This window comes from Nesoenas mayeri (assembly GCF_963082525.1).
Source record: "Nesoenas mayeri genome assembly, chromosome: 13".
Taxonomy (NCBI): domain Eukaryota; kingdom Metazoa; phylum Chordata; class Aves; order Columbiformes; family Columbidae; genus Nesoenas; species Nesoenas mayeri.
The window spans coordinates 464,786-480,629 of record NC_137550.1 but is presented as its reverse complement, the minus strand read 5'-3'; the positions used below and the strand labels follow the sequence as shown (position 1 = coordinate 480,629).

General features: G+C 44.0%; 1 protein-coding gene across 6 annotated transcripts in view; it reads left to right on the top strand.

Annotated features, from left to right (window-relative positions):
- The first annotated feature begins 8,068 nt into the window (after nt 1-8,068).
- The window catches only part of LOC308045581 (integrator complex subunit 6-like), a 37,955-nt gene continuing 30,179 nt past the window's right edge, over nt 8,069-15,844 (top strand). For 4 of the 6 annotated variants that reach the window (XR_013922801.1, XR_013922802.1, XM_080352919.1 and 1 more), the window contains exons 1-3: nt 8,069-8,256; nt 8,361-8,446; nt 8,528-8,605. Coding sequence is in view for 4 of the 6 variants with exons in the window: in XM_080352919.1 (XP_080209045.1) it covers nt 8,133-8,256; nt 8,361-8,446; nt 8,528-8,605 (288 nt within the window). In the remaining 2 variants the exon portion in view is untranslated. Of the gene's footprint in view, nt 8,447-8,527; nt 8,606-15,844 lie in introns of all 6 variants that reach the window. The other 2 variants (XM_080352920.1, XM_080352918.1) reach the window with 1 other exon arrangement.

Sequence of the window (15,844 nt, the reverse complement as noted above, 5' to 3'; positions counted from 1 at the left end):
ACACAGAGAACGTTCACTGCTCGTTACTGATGTGCAACACTGAGCAATGGGAACTGCCCGGCTGTTTCCCAGAACCGCCAGCACCAGATGCTTAACAGTGAAGAAAAAGGCCACTTGCCGAATCATCTTGACTTGGTGTCTCCTCACAGCTTTGGGAAATCAACTGGGTAAGGGTTTGAGCCCCAAAAGTTTCATCTAAGCTACTGTGTTTATTTGCTGTTGATCACACCATCCCACATCAATTTATTTAATGCCTTTAAAAATCAATTTTCTGACTGCCACAATGCAATTATGGACAGTATGAAAGAATATTTCCTTTTGGGTGTGTTTGTTTTAAACCTGCTGCTTAATGACTTTGTTGGATGCCCCCTCAGCTTTTATACTGTAAGAGAAAGTGAACAATTATTTTGTATTTACCTTCTCCATTCAGCATTTTATAGACTATCATTTCCCTCTACAGTCATCTTTTCTTTCCCAACCTGAAGAGCTCTTGTCTATTTAATTTCTTCTTGTAGTGAAGCTGTTCTGTATCTCAAAAGAGATAAATGTGGGCTTTTTATTACTCCTCTTCTGCTTTTTTCCTCTCAGACAAAAGTGTCAAGCAAACCTTACACAGGAATGCCATAGTTAAAAGATTCTTCGGTGCCTCTTTGTGCCAATATAATTAGCTTTCGGCTCTTGGAAATTGCCAAAAGCTGCTGAAAGGAAGTGAAAACTTTGGGCTTTTAACCCTCTCCAGTTTGAGGTTGCATTCATTCCCAAAACTAGGTAAGAGCACACAGCAAGTAAACAGAAGCGTCTGGATTTGAAGTTCTCCTTTGCGGCCAAAAAACCTTCAAACTTAATACAGAGAAGTGGAGTGGGTGCAAGGAAGTGACGAAATCGAGACCCGAGCGATCAGGAAGTTCAGTAACTCAGTCTGTATTGAGCAAGGTCAGCAGCGCTGAACAGGAACAAAGACACCAGCTCCACTGGGAGCACGGTATTTTTCTTTACTACTTAATAGAAGATATTGTGCTTGTTCTGGACTAAGTGTAAATCTTCAGAGACAGAGGAGTAAAAAGGAGAGCATGTTTTTATTTTAAATATGTGTTCCTATCTGGCATAAATACCCAGTTTGAGAGAGGCAAATGTCTTCAGATACAAGCACAAGCATCTGTGGGCAACACCTTGCTGCCCTTCCAGTCCAGCAAAGTCACGCAGCTCTTCCACCTCGTGCCCTTTTTTCCTCTCCTGTCATATTCGAGCTGACGCTTCAAGAGTCTTGCTTGCTGCTGTGTCTCAGTTCTCTGGATTTCCCATCTGGTCTGTGCTGCACTGCGCTATCAGCTCCTGCCATCTCCTTTGTTTTTATGCCACTACACAGAGAGCTGGTCTTGCAAGATGAGGTTGTGTCCCTGCCTACGCTCTTCCTGGAAACTTGTTTCTTCAAAACACGTATGAGATACCTCAGGAAATGAGTCTTTGCTTCCTCTTCCTCATTGTTTATCTTAAAAAAAATACATATATTGAAGAATGAAAGGATCTTTGTTTTTTCTCCTATGCACTTGCTTTTTGCTGAGTTTCCTTCTAACCTCAACAGTGCTGCTTGGGCCTTTCACGCCTCTCCTGCCTTGCTGTCTTGTTACCACCCACTCATTAGATCATGTCTGAAATTAGCTTGCGAGAGCTACAGGGCAGGGTTGATTATCTTGCCTCTTTCATGAGGGCTTGGGACAGTTCTGAGTGGTTTTGAAAAAAATAGCAAAACCAACAAAATAAGCCCTAGTGCAGCTGCAGAAACCAAGGTAGGAAGGTCAGGTACCCATGGAAGGTGCTGGTGAAGGTTTGTGGCAGAGCCAGCGAGAGAGAGCTCACGTGGCACTACAGCTTGAGCTCCAAGTAGATAATTCTGTCTGCTTCTGTAACTGTCATCAATGATGAACAGTCATTGGTGTGAAATATTGGACTCCTTTGGGGTAAATATATATATATATATTGCAAGGAATGCTTCTGGTAAAATGGAAAACTTTTATTGCACGGTGTTGTCTGTAGTAGCTTTGGGGTTTTTTTGATTTTTGACACTTAAATAATAATAAGTGTCCTGCTGCTGTGAAAGAATTCAGTTTCAGTCAGGTGATGATGATTATCTGTTAAGGTGATGTCAGAAATGTTAATATTAATTCCTAAGTAATACATCAGATTTCCAGTTTGGGACAACAAACTCAATTTGAGGTGCTCTGAGCACAGAGTTAACATCCCAGTGTTTTGTCCCTCAATATTCTGGAGACTGTCCCTAACTTTTTTGTTTTGAGACACAAGTTGCCATGCCAGCGGGGAGCAGCGGGTGTTCCCTTGGTGTGAAATGATGCTGAGGGATAAAAAGTGACTTGCAGAATGGAAATTGGAGACTGATGGGGTCTACGCAGGGGCTGAAGCTCCCTGAGGCTCGCAGCAGGGTCTGCTCTGCTTTGGGTCAGGCACAAGCAGGATGTGGAGTGCAGGGTCAGGTCAGGTAAACTTTCTCTGTGGGAGACACTTTGAACTCTGTAAGGGAGAATTTCTGTTACAGGAGAGACACGTATAGAGTAAAAAAAAAATCATAACTATGTCCTGTAATGAAACAGCCAAGCGTGGCTTTCCCTTTATGATGAATCCTGTTGGTTCTGAGCAGGTCCCCAGTCTACATGTGTATTCCTTGTCATAAAATAAATGCTGATATGTAATAGATGAAGCAATGTTCACTTCTCAGTTGGCAGCGCAAATCTATGTACCCTAGCCTAGGAAAATTACTTTTCCTAACCAGACCCTGTTGGCTCCAGTCTATTTAAAAATGTGTGGTTTTAGGTGTCAACTCTGGTAATGACACACTGTGTTTATGACACACTTCCTCTCAGAAACCCAGGCAGAAGGATGTAGCTTTCCTCAGAAGAAGCTATTTTTTTAGTCTGTCTTTACATTTTACTTTGTAGAACGTAATAAAACCCAAATCCTGCTATGTTACACATTCATTTAATTCACATCGTTGCTTTCCACATGGGTAGTACTCTATTTTTTTTTTTTTTTAATAATGCCTTTCATCCAAAGATCCCAAGCTGATTTGGCCAGGTTCCCAGGTACAGCTTAGCAACACTTCGCATAAGACCAGTAAAAGGAAGTAACAGGGAATTTCACGCGGTTCTTGGCTGCCTGTCAATTCAAACGCATCTACAGGTCGGAGCATCCCCAGCCCGTGAGCCCCACGGCTGTGACTGCCTGGCACACACGGCTCCTGTCTCAGCCAGAAATCCCACTCCCGTTCCATCCTCCTCCCCCTGAGAACAAGCTCTGCTGTCTCCCAGCATCTATAAGAGAGAGATGATAAATCTTTATATGGGGAGAACTCGATGAGGCATTACAGGGTCTTGGAGCTGCGGGATCCACCCCATTAATCTGCAGTTTGATCACAAACGTGCACAAAACCAGAGCACACACTTTCAGTTTTGTATCTCCCTGCACAGGTATGTGCATGCTTTTAATTTCTTTTTCTCGTCTTCACATTTAGAGTAATTCACTTCTCCAGTCTGTTAAATTTACTAAGAGGGTTTCAGTTTCTTTTTTCAGTAGCCAGAATGTTTTTCAAACTTTTATTCTGAATGTTGTCTATTCTTTGGACAGACTCTTGGACTTTGAAACCAGCTCACACATAAAAAACCTTGCCTGTCTCAAAATTTGTTCCAGCTTGGTTTGCTGTTCAAAGTGCTGCACTTTATGTCTCCTCTGAGACATTTTGTCAGGATTTTGCTTATCTACTATTATTGCAAAATGATCCACCATCTTAGGCAACCAATCACTTCCTCATCCCCTTTTCGTTGGTCTTTTAATCAAAATGGAAATTAAATGGTTATGCAGGCTGCAGTGATCTGGCTTTCACCTTTGGACCACGGGCAGTATTAGGTGTGCTCACATAAAAACCTTGCAGAAAGAGGAGAGGTACTCGGTACTGCACACAGCATACGGTTAACCCACGTGTTGGGGAGAGGGGGAGAAAATCATGATGGTCAGACTCTGCCCCTTTGCTAATAGGCCTCTTTTTCTAGAGTGCATGGAAGACAGATGAAAATCTCAGAGTTGCCTTGAATTATTTTCCTGAGCATACAGCTTTCTCTTTTTGTGGTTAAATATGACAGCTATAGTGCAGTATTTATGCACAGTCAATAAATCAGCAGAAAACGTGCTGCAGTCAGGGCATGTGTCTGTAGTGTGTTCCTTATACTTCAGCTGAAAATGGAATTTTTGGATTCACTGAAGCCTGTGAAAACATATTCAGGTGCGTGTCTCCATGGGAGCCTTACACAGAGTGTGATGGCCCACAGTATGTGGGATTTGTACCTCAGCTTCCATTACCGCCTCCAATCTGCAAAACCAGGCTTCTGAAAGGCAAGTTTTGGATCAGACTCCTAAACTCTTCCTTGTCTCTAGTGTAATGATTGCGGAAAAGAGATGGAGCAAGTGAAAGGGGCAGAAATCTTCAAGGAGTTACAGTTTTGTGGAAGTTTCCAGTGTAGTTACAAAATAGCAAACAAAACCCAAAACAAACGATCAAAACCCAAAAACTCTTAAAGTGCTGCTGAGCATTACCCTGGAATATACTGGTTTGCTTTTCTTTCAGAAGAGGTTGTGTGACACTGGCAGAAGCAGGCTGGCCTGTTCCAGTGTCTGGCTGAAGAGCAGCTAACTGCTGATGGGTGAGAATATTTAGCCCTGATACAACACACAATACCAAAGGATTTGATTTTTCTTAGCTTCTGCCAGCTTTAATATAATTCTCTATTCTCGCTGTGCTGTATAGTTACTGGAGCTGTGAAGGTGAAGTTATAATTTAGCACAGTTTCTTACCTTTCATGCTGGAGTTGAGCTGTACAGAAATACTTTATAGGAGAATTCATCTTTCTGGAAGGGACAGTATAGATCTGTGGTGGGCTAAGAGCTAAACACTTCTGAATTCTCACTGTGGTATTGAAAATTTGCATCTTGTGTGGTACTAAGCAAGTCCCTTAGCTCTGGTGGCAGCCACTTTTCTGTATGATGGGGATGATGCCTCCCAGCTCATGGGATGGATTAATCAGTATTTTTATAGTGATTTACCAGTGTGGGCATTTCTGCTCTGGCTTGAAGCCTTTTAAATCAAGCAGGAAAGTCACCAGGGCAGCTGTATTACAAGACTAAGGCAGGGAGCCACAGAAGCAGAGGGCAGTTGGAAGGGTTTAGCTGTTGATCCAGATTTTAAGTAGATATTTTTTCTGGCTAAGGTATCAAGTGTGCTCCAAATTCAGATGGCTTATTGGTACCAAAAATGGCCTCCTTCAGTGCCTAAAGTAGCATGGCTAGTGTCTCACAGGTATATTATTTGTTCAGATCAGAAAGCACCTAAGTGAGAGCCCCCCCCCACCCCCAACCAAACAGATGAAGCAATACAAAAGTGTTAAGGAGTAAGACTGTTAGAGCTAAAATCTTGTTAGAGGCAACATCTTGGATGTTAAACTGTGTTAGGACAAGGAACAGAAAAATAATAACTTATCAGCCCAATAGGGGAAAAATACTGCTGACTTATTTGGTCAGAAATGGACTGAAATGATTCTTCCAGAATTATGTTCCTTTTTACTGGGGGACAGGATATCTACACAGGAACTATTTCAAAATATTTAATTACAGGAGAGTTTAATCTGCAGTAGCTGTTCTGATTAATTTCCCATAGAGACAATTTCTTTAACAGTTGCAGTTGAAGAAATGTACATTAATGTAATTTCAATTAAAAACCAAGAAAACTTTCAGTTTTATAGATGTGGCAAACGTCTGCTGCTATAGGTGCCAGGTGGGCAGCACTGCAAACACAAACTGTATGGAGGGGCAGTAAAGAACCGCTCACTTGAGCTGCATTTATGCACATTAGCGACCATGGTATCTGTTATTTTCAGGAATAAAAAAATCTCATTAAACTAAATAAATGTTTTGCATTGTGCCCAGAAAACTGCTGACTTCAGCTCTTGTGGTGTCCAGCAGGAGCAGGCTCCAAAAGCCAAAATCCTCAACAGAGAGGTAGAGTGTGTGAACCTTGCCTGCTGTTGCTGCCCTTGGAAAGGTCAACCTTGGAAACTGGAAACGAGAGTTTCATCTTGACCTTTAAATACTCAGTTTGGTTGTAAGAGAAGTAGCTTTTAGGTGTCTGGAGTGAAAAAAAAAATAAATAAATAAAGGTGAGGGTATGAGCTTGTAATTGTTTAGCATTTCGTATAGTCTGGCTTGAGGACTCTTCAGGACGCGGAGCCTCTAGGTTGCCAGTTGGAATTGGCTGAGGTCAGCTGGAGTCAAAAGTTAGTGTCTGACCTCATCGCGTTGGTGTGAGAGAAATGCATAGGTGGCCTCATCAAGTTCTTGGTGTGGGGACCTCGTGGTATCAGCTGGCATCTTCTACCAACATTTAGTTTCCATTCAGTCCTTAGCAAATCCATTCCTCTCCAGGAGCTGCCTTTGCAGACTAACATGAAGCGGGACAAAAATATGGTATCTGCATTTTTCTCTTACCTATAGAGATTTAAATCACATTTATTTCAGTCTGGCTCCATTCATGTGTACTAATCACTTGCATGAAAAATATTTGTCTGTTTATCCCTCCTGGCATTTCTGCCGTGACTGCTAAGATCCACAAAACTGGATCACAGTTGCACATCCGCAGCTTACGGAGCGGGCCTGGATAACCGCATGGGGAGTCTCCAACTTTGGCAGTATTTGTTTCCAAAATGAGCTGTTTTCAACCATGAATTTATCAATGTATGGTTCACTAAAATGAAATACATTCATCATGTTATCTGAAAAATAGTTGCAGAAGCTGAAATTTTTGAAAAAGCAAACCTTTTTCTAAACCCAATATGGAGACTTGCCACTGTCCTGTATTCAGATGTTGGTTTGTGTTTTTGGTGTTGGTTTTTTTTTTTTTTGTGACAAAAGGGACAAATACATCCCTGAGTTAAATGGATTTACATCTCTGAGTATTTTGATGGAGATGGGTAAAGATATCTTTACAAATGTTCATATTTTGTAGTGCTTTGTAACGGGGATTTCAGAACTCACCTGTGGTGGTGTGAAACAACAGCATTGTCCAAATGCTTCACAGAAACAGTGAAAACTGAAACCAACTCTTTGCCTGTTGTTCAAATGAAAGGCAAAAAAAGCTGCAGAAAAAGCCTTTGAATGTAAGTGTTGGAAAATATTATCAGTTAAATAATTATTTTTAAACTAAGATTCATGTTGACAGTGCTGCTTTTGTGTTTTTTGGCCTCGATCCTGGAAGCAAACACGCATTTACGAGCAGACACAGCACTAAGTATTTCCCCAGTCACAGCGGGCAGTAGCTGCTGGGCCTGTGTGCGCAGGGCCCAGCACGGCTGCTCCAGGCCTGAGCCCCTGGGTGTTTTCCTCAGAGCAGGACACCTTCATCCCTTCTTTTCAAGCTGGGACTTTTTTCTTTCTTCACCAGTAGGAATTAATGCAGGGTTTCATGTGTTTCCACGTTTGCCACAGGTGATTTGTAGCCACGCTGCCTTCATCCGGGTACGCGTGAGCGCGCTGGGATGGTACGTGACACCTGCACCCCGCTCTGCTGCTGGAAGATGGCCGTTACCTGCCTGGAAGAGCACCGCGCATGCAGGGCTGAGCATTTAGCGCTCAAGCGAAACCTCTACAGGCCAGAAGCGGAGCCACTGCATGGCCGGGTGGCCAGCTGAGCTGCTTTGCTCGGTTCCCCAGGGCTGGCCTATTGCTCCCGTCGGTTCCCCCGGGGCTCCTCGGCCGTCTCGGGCCGTGCGGGCACTGCGGCCGGGCCGCGCGCAGGGTAGGCCGCGGCGGGCAGGTGTGAGGCGGTGACGCGGCCCGGGGGCGCCTGCGCGCCCCGCTGCCGTGTGGTGACGCTGCCGTGTGGTGACTCAGCCGCGGGCACGGCCGCAGCGGCCGGACCGGCCCCGTGAGGCGGCCCCTGTGCCGAGGGGCGGGGAACCCCGCGGAGGGGCGGAGCGGGGCGACAGGTGCGGCGCGCGCGCGGAGGGGTCCGGCGGCGGCACCTCCCGCGTCCCCCCCCTCCGCCATGAATATGCAAATATGGGTATAATTGGCAGCCAATGGCGTGCGCGCTGGTCACATGGTGCTGGTGGAAGCTCAGGGAAGAGAAGTTGAGTCTCGGCGAACACAGCAGCTCAGTATCCAGCCGCAGCGGCCGGAGCGGGCGGCCGGGCCGGGGAGTGAGTGAGTGAGCGAGCGAGCCGCTCCCCCACCCTCCCTCCTCCCCGCAGGGTGCCCGGCGGGCCGGGGCTCTGCCTGGACCATGCCGATCCTCCTGTTCCTCATAGACACGTCCGCCTCCATGAACCAGCGGGCGTATCTAGGCACCAGCTACCTGGACATCGCCAAGGGCGCTGTGGAGATCTTCATGAAGGTGAGTGCGGGGCCCGGGGGCACCGCCGCCCCGCCCGCCCCCTTCGCCCGCTCACGCCGCTTCTCTCCGCTCTCTCCGCAGCTGCGGGCCCGGGACCCGGCCAGCCGCGGCGACAGGTACATGCTGGTTACCTTCGACGAGCCGCCCTACTGTATCAAGGTAATACTCCCCCCCCGCGGCCGCCCTGGCTCCGCCGCGGGGCCGCCCTTGGCGCGGTGGCGGCGCAGCCCCGTCTGGCCCGGCGGCGGCAGCAGCAGCCTGTGAAGATGGCGGACATTTTGCTTTTGTATGGAGGAGAGAGGCTGAGGGCGCTGCTGAGATGGAGGAGGGGGGAGGAGGAGGAGACGGACGGGACCGTGATTCACCGCCCCGGCGTGCCGAGGGGGGCGGGCGGCCGCCTGCGCTCCGCCTCCCGGGCCGCTGCTCGCCCGCCTCCCGTGAGGCGGTGGCTCCGGCGGGGCTGCGCCTCGGCCTCAGCCCTGGGGCGGGGGTCCCGGCGCCCCTCGCTGCCGCTTTACCCCCGTCAGCGGAGGCTGTGTCTCGGACGGGCTGCGGGGGCACGGCGTTGGGGCGGGAGGCAGCGCCCTGCCCGCGCCTGCGGGACCCCCGCCCGGCAGCCTCCCCGCCGCCCCCAGCACGGCCGTGGTTTTTGGGACGGAGGTGCCAAGAGCTGTTAACCGCCTCCGCGAGGCAAGAAGCAGCAGCAAGTGTGGGCTTTGGGGGTTCCCACCACTCCTTTCTCCGTCTGTGAACTGTAGCCCACACCGGTTTTGAGGAAGGTGCTGGTAATTGCGACTTGGGTAGTCATCTACATACAGGGCTGTGGTGAGCTGGACGTGGAGTGTGCCCGGCTGCCTTCTCTTGTCCCTCTTTTCACGTTCCTCAAGGTTCATGCAGGTAGGGCCATGCCATTTATCACCTCAGCTGCACCACGAGGTTATGGCAGGAGGAAGAGAAATCGGGGCTCTGTGTCCCTTAAACTGTAGCCTTCGACCTGCTGATAGAAAGGTCTAATTTAATTGAAGATGTTTAAATACAGCAGAAAACGTCATTGCTATGGGAGCATTAGAATCCTCCTGAATAGTCCTGGATTAGGGCGGTATTTGCAATGACTAATATAGTAGCTATCATAACTCTTGGGGCTTAGACCCATACTATAAAGGCCAAATAAGTTCATACAAAAATTTGTTGCTGGTCATCCCAGAGAAAAAGAGCCCTCTCTAGATCCCCAATACAAACTTTTTGAAGAGAAGTTGTAAAAATAATTGTGCCCACTGATGCTGTCTGCTCACATCTTTGATAATGAAGAAACCTAATTATCAAGAGCTGTTAATCTTGACTCCTTTCATCAGCTATACGTTTACATAGCTGAAAAGTACAGCCTGCTTTGTGAAATGAGAGCAGAGATTCAGTGAGTCAGTATTTTTGTTTGTTATTGCACCTTTCTCTTCGGAAGAAGGGGCAGAAGTTGTCCTGTTTCAGTGAGTTGAAACCATCATTTTTGAGATACAGAAACCCATCCATGTTTGTTGCTGATGCAAAAAACAGGTCTTTGTTATGCCACTGTTAACTGTAGATTTATTATGTTAAATGTTTTGCCTCCTAGTTGTGTGTCAGGTATTTTACAAGTAGACCTTTTAAGTTTGAGGAAGAAACCTCTCCACTGCAGTAGCAGCGAACATACTGGTGATTTAATAAAAAAATTACTTCCCTGCTGGAGATCCGTGTGGTAATGCTACAGGTTATTGCTACATATATACTTGGATTTGATGAAGAAGATCCTTATGTTTAATGAGCATCTTGTGTACCTCCTAATGTGCTAATGAGCGTCTGATGTGTTCCCAGTTTTAGTAAACAGTAATTGAAATAAATGGGACTGCGTGACACCCATCGTAGTATTGAGTTGTGTTTGACATACAATAAATAGCCAAGGGGAGAAAAAAAAAAGTACTATTTTTCATGTAATGTGCTAATATATGTTCCTAGAAATTTATTTTTCTACCTTTAGCATACTGATTTTTAGATTGGACCTTTAAACAATCTTAAAATATTTTTTCAAAGCTTAGTAACTTATGTAGGAACAGGCTGCAGATCCAATAAATACATGTTTATAATAATTACGATCACAACTTCAGTTTAACTACTACATAAAGAATTCATGGCATAAATTAGTATGGTTAAGCTGTCATCCTGTCTCTTACTTGAGCAGAGAAAACATCACAGCAACAACATGATTCTTCTGCCATCTGAAGACATTTTATCAAGACCTTTTTCTGGTATTTATGATGCCACTGTTGTGTTTTCTAACAACCATAGTTATGCCAGGAAAGCTTTCTGGTCTAGGCCAGATTCTGTATGTATTACAAAACATGCTTGTAAAAGAAATAAAGTGTAGTTTCTTTGCTAGTGCTGCTATAGTTAGATACTTTATAGCTTTTTATTTAGAGAAGGAGAAACTGAAGTTTACAAGTAAATGTGTGTCGCAAGTCTGCTTTCTGAATATGCGCAGTAGTGGTTGGTTTTAGTGGCTGCTCTGTCTTGTTTTCTTTGATTTACACTAATTAAATTTTATAATCTCACAGGTAGTTCTTAACATTACCAGTGAAGCAATTGAGGAAAATAGTCTTGTGGAGCTGAGACCACCCAGGAGGTAGAGGTGTTAGGGGAACTTCAGCTTGGAGGAGGGGTGACTGAGATGAGCACATCTAGTTTGTTTGTTTCAGAATTTGTTTACATGTAGCCTTAAAGTATTTTAAAATCAACAGTGCTGGTTCACTTTTGATGAACAGAGTATATTTCAAGAAAACATCACGCATACAGTGATATTCTGTTAAGTGAAAAGATCCCGATATTGCACAAATTATTTGCTAAAATCTGTGTGAGATGATGTTTTTGGAACCTTCTTCAGTATAGTTTTTGACATTATTTACAAGATGTGTGGCTCTTCTCCCTGTTGCTTCGGTTTTTAATTGCTCATAGCTCTGTGCTGCTTTGAAAAACGGGGTTATTTAGTCCCTGAGTTTCAGTGTGGCTCTGCAATGGCATGTATCTGAAGAGGAGGCAGGGTGCTGTCCTGGATGGGGGCACAACAGGAACCTCAGCTCCTCTCCCACAGAAAACGCCTCTGGAACCTTGTCAGCTGCTTGCTCCTGTTCCTTACGTAATGTATAGCTGGTGATTTGTGACAGTAATTATGATGCAGCTGTTTACAACTCTTCGCTTCTAAAATATTCTTCAATAAGAGACAAATATTTAATATCTTAAAAGCACGTTATGAAATGTATAGACCTGTGGTTGTCTGATGATGTGATCCTGTATAGGTTGATGGAACGATACCTGTAAGTTCTGTTGAATGTTGGGTCAGACTCTCATTTTATGGACTAGGAGGGGAAAAACAGAATGTTACTTCATGAAGAAAGAATGTTGAAGCTTATGTTTATAGTGTGCTTTTCCTCCGCTGTTTTTAGATTAAAATTGTAATAGGATGCTGTCAGGTGGGTCTGTCTCAGGTTAGTGGCATGTTAGTGACACTGAACTGAGTCACTCCATTCTGATTTGGGGTATTTGGCACAGTTGGGAAGCTGATGATACCTGTAGTAAAACCCCTTTGTAACCAGCAGCACGTGGCAGTTGTCTTATTACAATTAAAACGCTAGTACTTAAATCTAGGTGTTAAAGGAATTTACTCTCTCATTTGGCCTGCTGTGTCCTTGTTTTGAAGACATTATATTAATAGGTTAGAACTTGGGCCTTGCTCCATCCCAATCTGTGCTTTGACCTGGTGTTGCAGTACCTCCAAGACTTGTGCTTTTGTTTGTTTTTCCCTGAAGCAGTGGTGCTAGAGTAAGAATATGAGGAGAGGAGAGCAGTCCTCTCACCTGTCCCCTTCTCCCAAGCATTTCCTTTGCAGTTACGCAGAAAAGAGGGAGGAAGGTTTCTGCAAGACCTACCTGGATTTCTCTGTACATGGAGCTCATAGCAAAGTCTCTGCCTAAAAAAAAGGGCAAAGTTTAGCTCCTTTTTTTTTTTTTCTTTTCCATTCTTGATTTTTGGTAAGCCTCACATTCTGCAGTTTGTGGTCTACTTGTGGATTTATTCAGGCCCAGACAAAAAACCCAACAATGGTGGTTTTAGGTGAAGCTATTGATTAACTGAACTGCTGTATTCCCTTGTGGCTGCTGTCTGGCCGCTGGCAGTGATGTGGCCTTTCATAAGTGCTTGAGGAATATTATTTGTGATAGGGTCACAGAAACATGGCTTTTGTTTTACATACTTGTGAGCCTCTGTAGTATGACGTTCATGAATGATCAGGTTACAAGAACTTAAGTTTACTCTGCCCAATCTGAAATGTGTATTTTCCTCTGTTACGTGTTACACTGAATTCAAGAATCGGTGTGACTGCACTACAAAAATAGGCTCCCTGAATTAGAATCTAGCTGTCTGAGAAGTAGCTCAAAATCCCTAATACATGCAATGTATGTGAAATGCTTTACTGTTTGAGAAATGCAAACTGGGAGTGATAGACAGGATGCCTTCCAGTTCTGCTGTTCCCTGTTAGTCTGAACACGGTTCGGTGCTAAAGGGCTCTCTTGTGGGAGCAACACTTGGCGGTGGACTCTGAGCAATCTCTTCTCTTTCCCTGAAATTCTCGTAAGGGGTTCAGCTTGATGACCTTTGGTTTTTGTGTTGGATTGGGATACCTTAGTGGCTATAATAGGAATTTATAGAAGGCTCTTCTAAGTGTCTATCAAAGAGTACTCACTGTTTGTAAATAACATGTTCATAAACTAAACTGTACTAAAATAGTGCTTCAAAACTGGGAGTTCATAAGGACAGGCTCAGAGAGACTAACTTTGCTACCTTATATTTTAAATCACACAAAAGTTTTTGCCTGCATTTTAAAATTCTGCTTTCACATAGAAGCTGTGCTGGTGTAGAGTGTAACCAAGAACCACTGACTCTGCAAAGGGGGGTGGCAAATGGAAACGCTGTGCTGCAAAACAGATGTCAGATCTATTTGTCTGTTTCTGGAAGAAATGCAGTGGGAGCTCCTGACCCTGAGCTGTGGGGAGGAAGAGAAACCCAGCTGTGAAACCTGTTGGGTATGAGATAAATCTTCAGGAAAGCTGCCTGAGGTGATGGCAAGCACATTTGCTTGCATTTTAACTTTAGTCAAGGAAGAAAACCAGAGGAATACCTAGGAAGCTAACTTGCAGCAAATCCACAGAATAAGCTTAAATTGAGTAGGCTTTTACAGGAACCTGAAGACACCAAAAGCCATCAGTTATACATGTAAAAGGTCTGTTTTTTGACAAATGCAAGTACTTGGTGGTCTGACCTGTGCTGTGGAAAAAGATGTATTATATGAGCAGCTGGAAATACGTTTGGAGGTTTACAAGTTGGTAGTGAGGTCTGCAGGGAGAACTGCTTGGTGCGAGGCTGATAGCAGCTGCAGGGGCAGGGGGGAAGCTGATATCGGAGGGATGCAAAAGGGAACGAAAACTGAGCTAAATGGGAGAGGTCTATCTTTCTCTCCAGATATGCAGTAAATAATGTACGAACTTACTAAACCTACTAGCCAAGCATTATTGGAAGGGTAAAAAAAATGCAGAATATAGTACTGAGGAACTAGCTGAAATGTATGTAGGATATGCAGTGTCTGTTCTTGTTAACTAATTCAGGAGACTATATAAAGTGTTTGTCTAACAGGGAGAGATAGCCATTCATATTTTAACGCCCTACACGTTTTGAGTCAGTCATAGCAATAGTTTTATTTCTGAACGCCAACATCTTCCATTGCCTGTGAAGTACTAAGCAGAGCTCTCCTCTGGTCTTGGAATATATCTTCCACTGTGCTTGCTTTGGGTCCTGTCATGGAATTTGTGTATTCTCAGAAGGTTGACTTTGAGCATGTGTGACTGGCAGGTTAAAGCCAACAATTACCATTCCTCTGTTAAGCAATTTCTTAAATTCATTGTGTTTAATTGTTTAAGGAGCACTCATGCCAATCCTGATTGTCTCATTCTTTTTGAGGACAAAACAAAATCCATGTAATATTGTTTGAGAATCCCCTGCTTCTTTCTATTTAACTGTCTTATCACTTAAGCCTTTGAATGAGGGATGTGTGCTCTGTGTGCATGCATGCGTCTCTTTTGGAATTGGACAAGTAAGCCCAAAGACAGTGAAAAGGTGCAAGTGGCAGTTGCAAGTTGGTGCAAGTGGCAGGATTGTATTTTTATGCCGCAGTGTGTGCGTCTCAAAATCTAAAAAAAAAAATTAAAATCTAAAAATCTATTTTACTAGAAACTTACAAATTATCAGTTGACATCTCTGTAGCAAGCATGCAATAACGTATTGTTGCTCTTTTAGCTTAGAAAGGTACTAAATGGGTTTGAGTAGAGAGTATCCTTTAAAAAGCACATTCCCTTTCCTGAGACACAACATTGAGTAGTGTAAAGCATGTTAAAATACTTTTAACATGTGTAAGTATGCTAGTCTTACTGCTTTCTCCCTGTCTGAGTGACTGTTTCTTGCTGTGTGCCTTTTGTGAGTTGTAGTGAACATCTTTTGCAGGAACTGATGTTCTTTAGTATAGTGCTTTCTCCTTGACACTTTGTGCATAGTAATGTACTGTTGCCTTAAAAAACAAAGCAAACAAAAGCAACAACAAACCACAAAACAAAAAAAAAAAACCCAAAGCAGTAATAATCAATGTGATTAATTTTTCTAAAATAGGTCGGTCCATTCTGAAATTGAGGTCTCTTGTAAACATTCAAATTCATGCAAGAAGGAGATGATTAAGTTTTTGAAAGGGATTGATTTTAAATGGAAGGGCAGTTCAGAAGTAACTACTCCTTGGTAGATCTGATGGACTGAACTCTGCTTTGCTGTCATTTTTATTGTTACTTTTGGAAGTGAGTTAAATACTTGAACTTGTGCTTTCAGCTGCTACTTGCCATCACAGAAGGGGAGACATAGCTAGGTTAATTCTTAATGAAAATATTTTAACCAGTTCTGTTTCTACAGGAATTTGCAAACTGAAAGCTTGCTTTTTCATCTGAAGTGGGTTGCTATTGAGGAGACGCCAGATGCTTTGAATGGAAACCAGAATCTGTTGTTCATAGCCACTGTAGCAATTTATTTTTTCCTCTTTTTATTTGGTTCTTTATTTGATCTTGGACACATTCAAAGATGTAAGCCCTTAAGACTACAGGATAAACTAGACAAAAGTAGATATGTTTGCAGTAAGAGGCTTAGCTCATCCTCAGTGCAAAGGTCACTTTTATTTTAAAAATAGAAGCCCAAAATGTGTGATCAGACAGTTGAGTTGGATCTCTCTAGTTGTGCTTTTGTTGTGAGGTCTGTGAGAAAAAGGGGCTTTGTGTGAGGCTGGTGGTT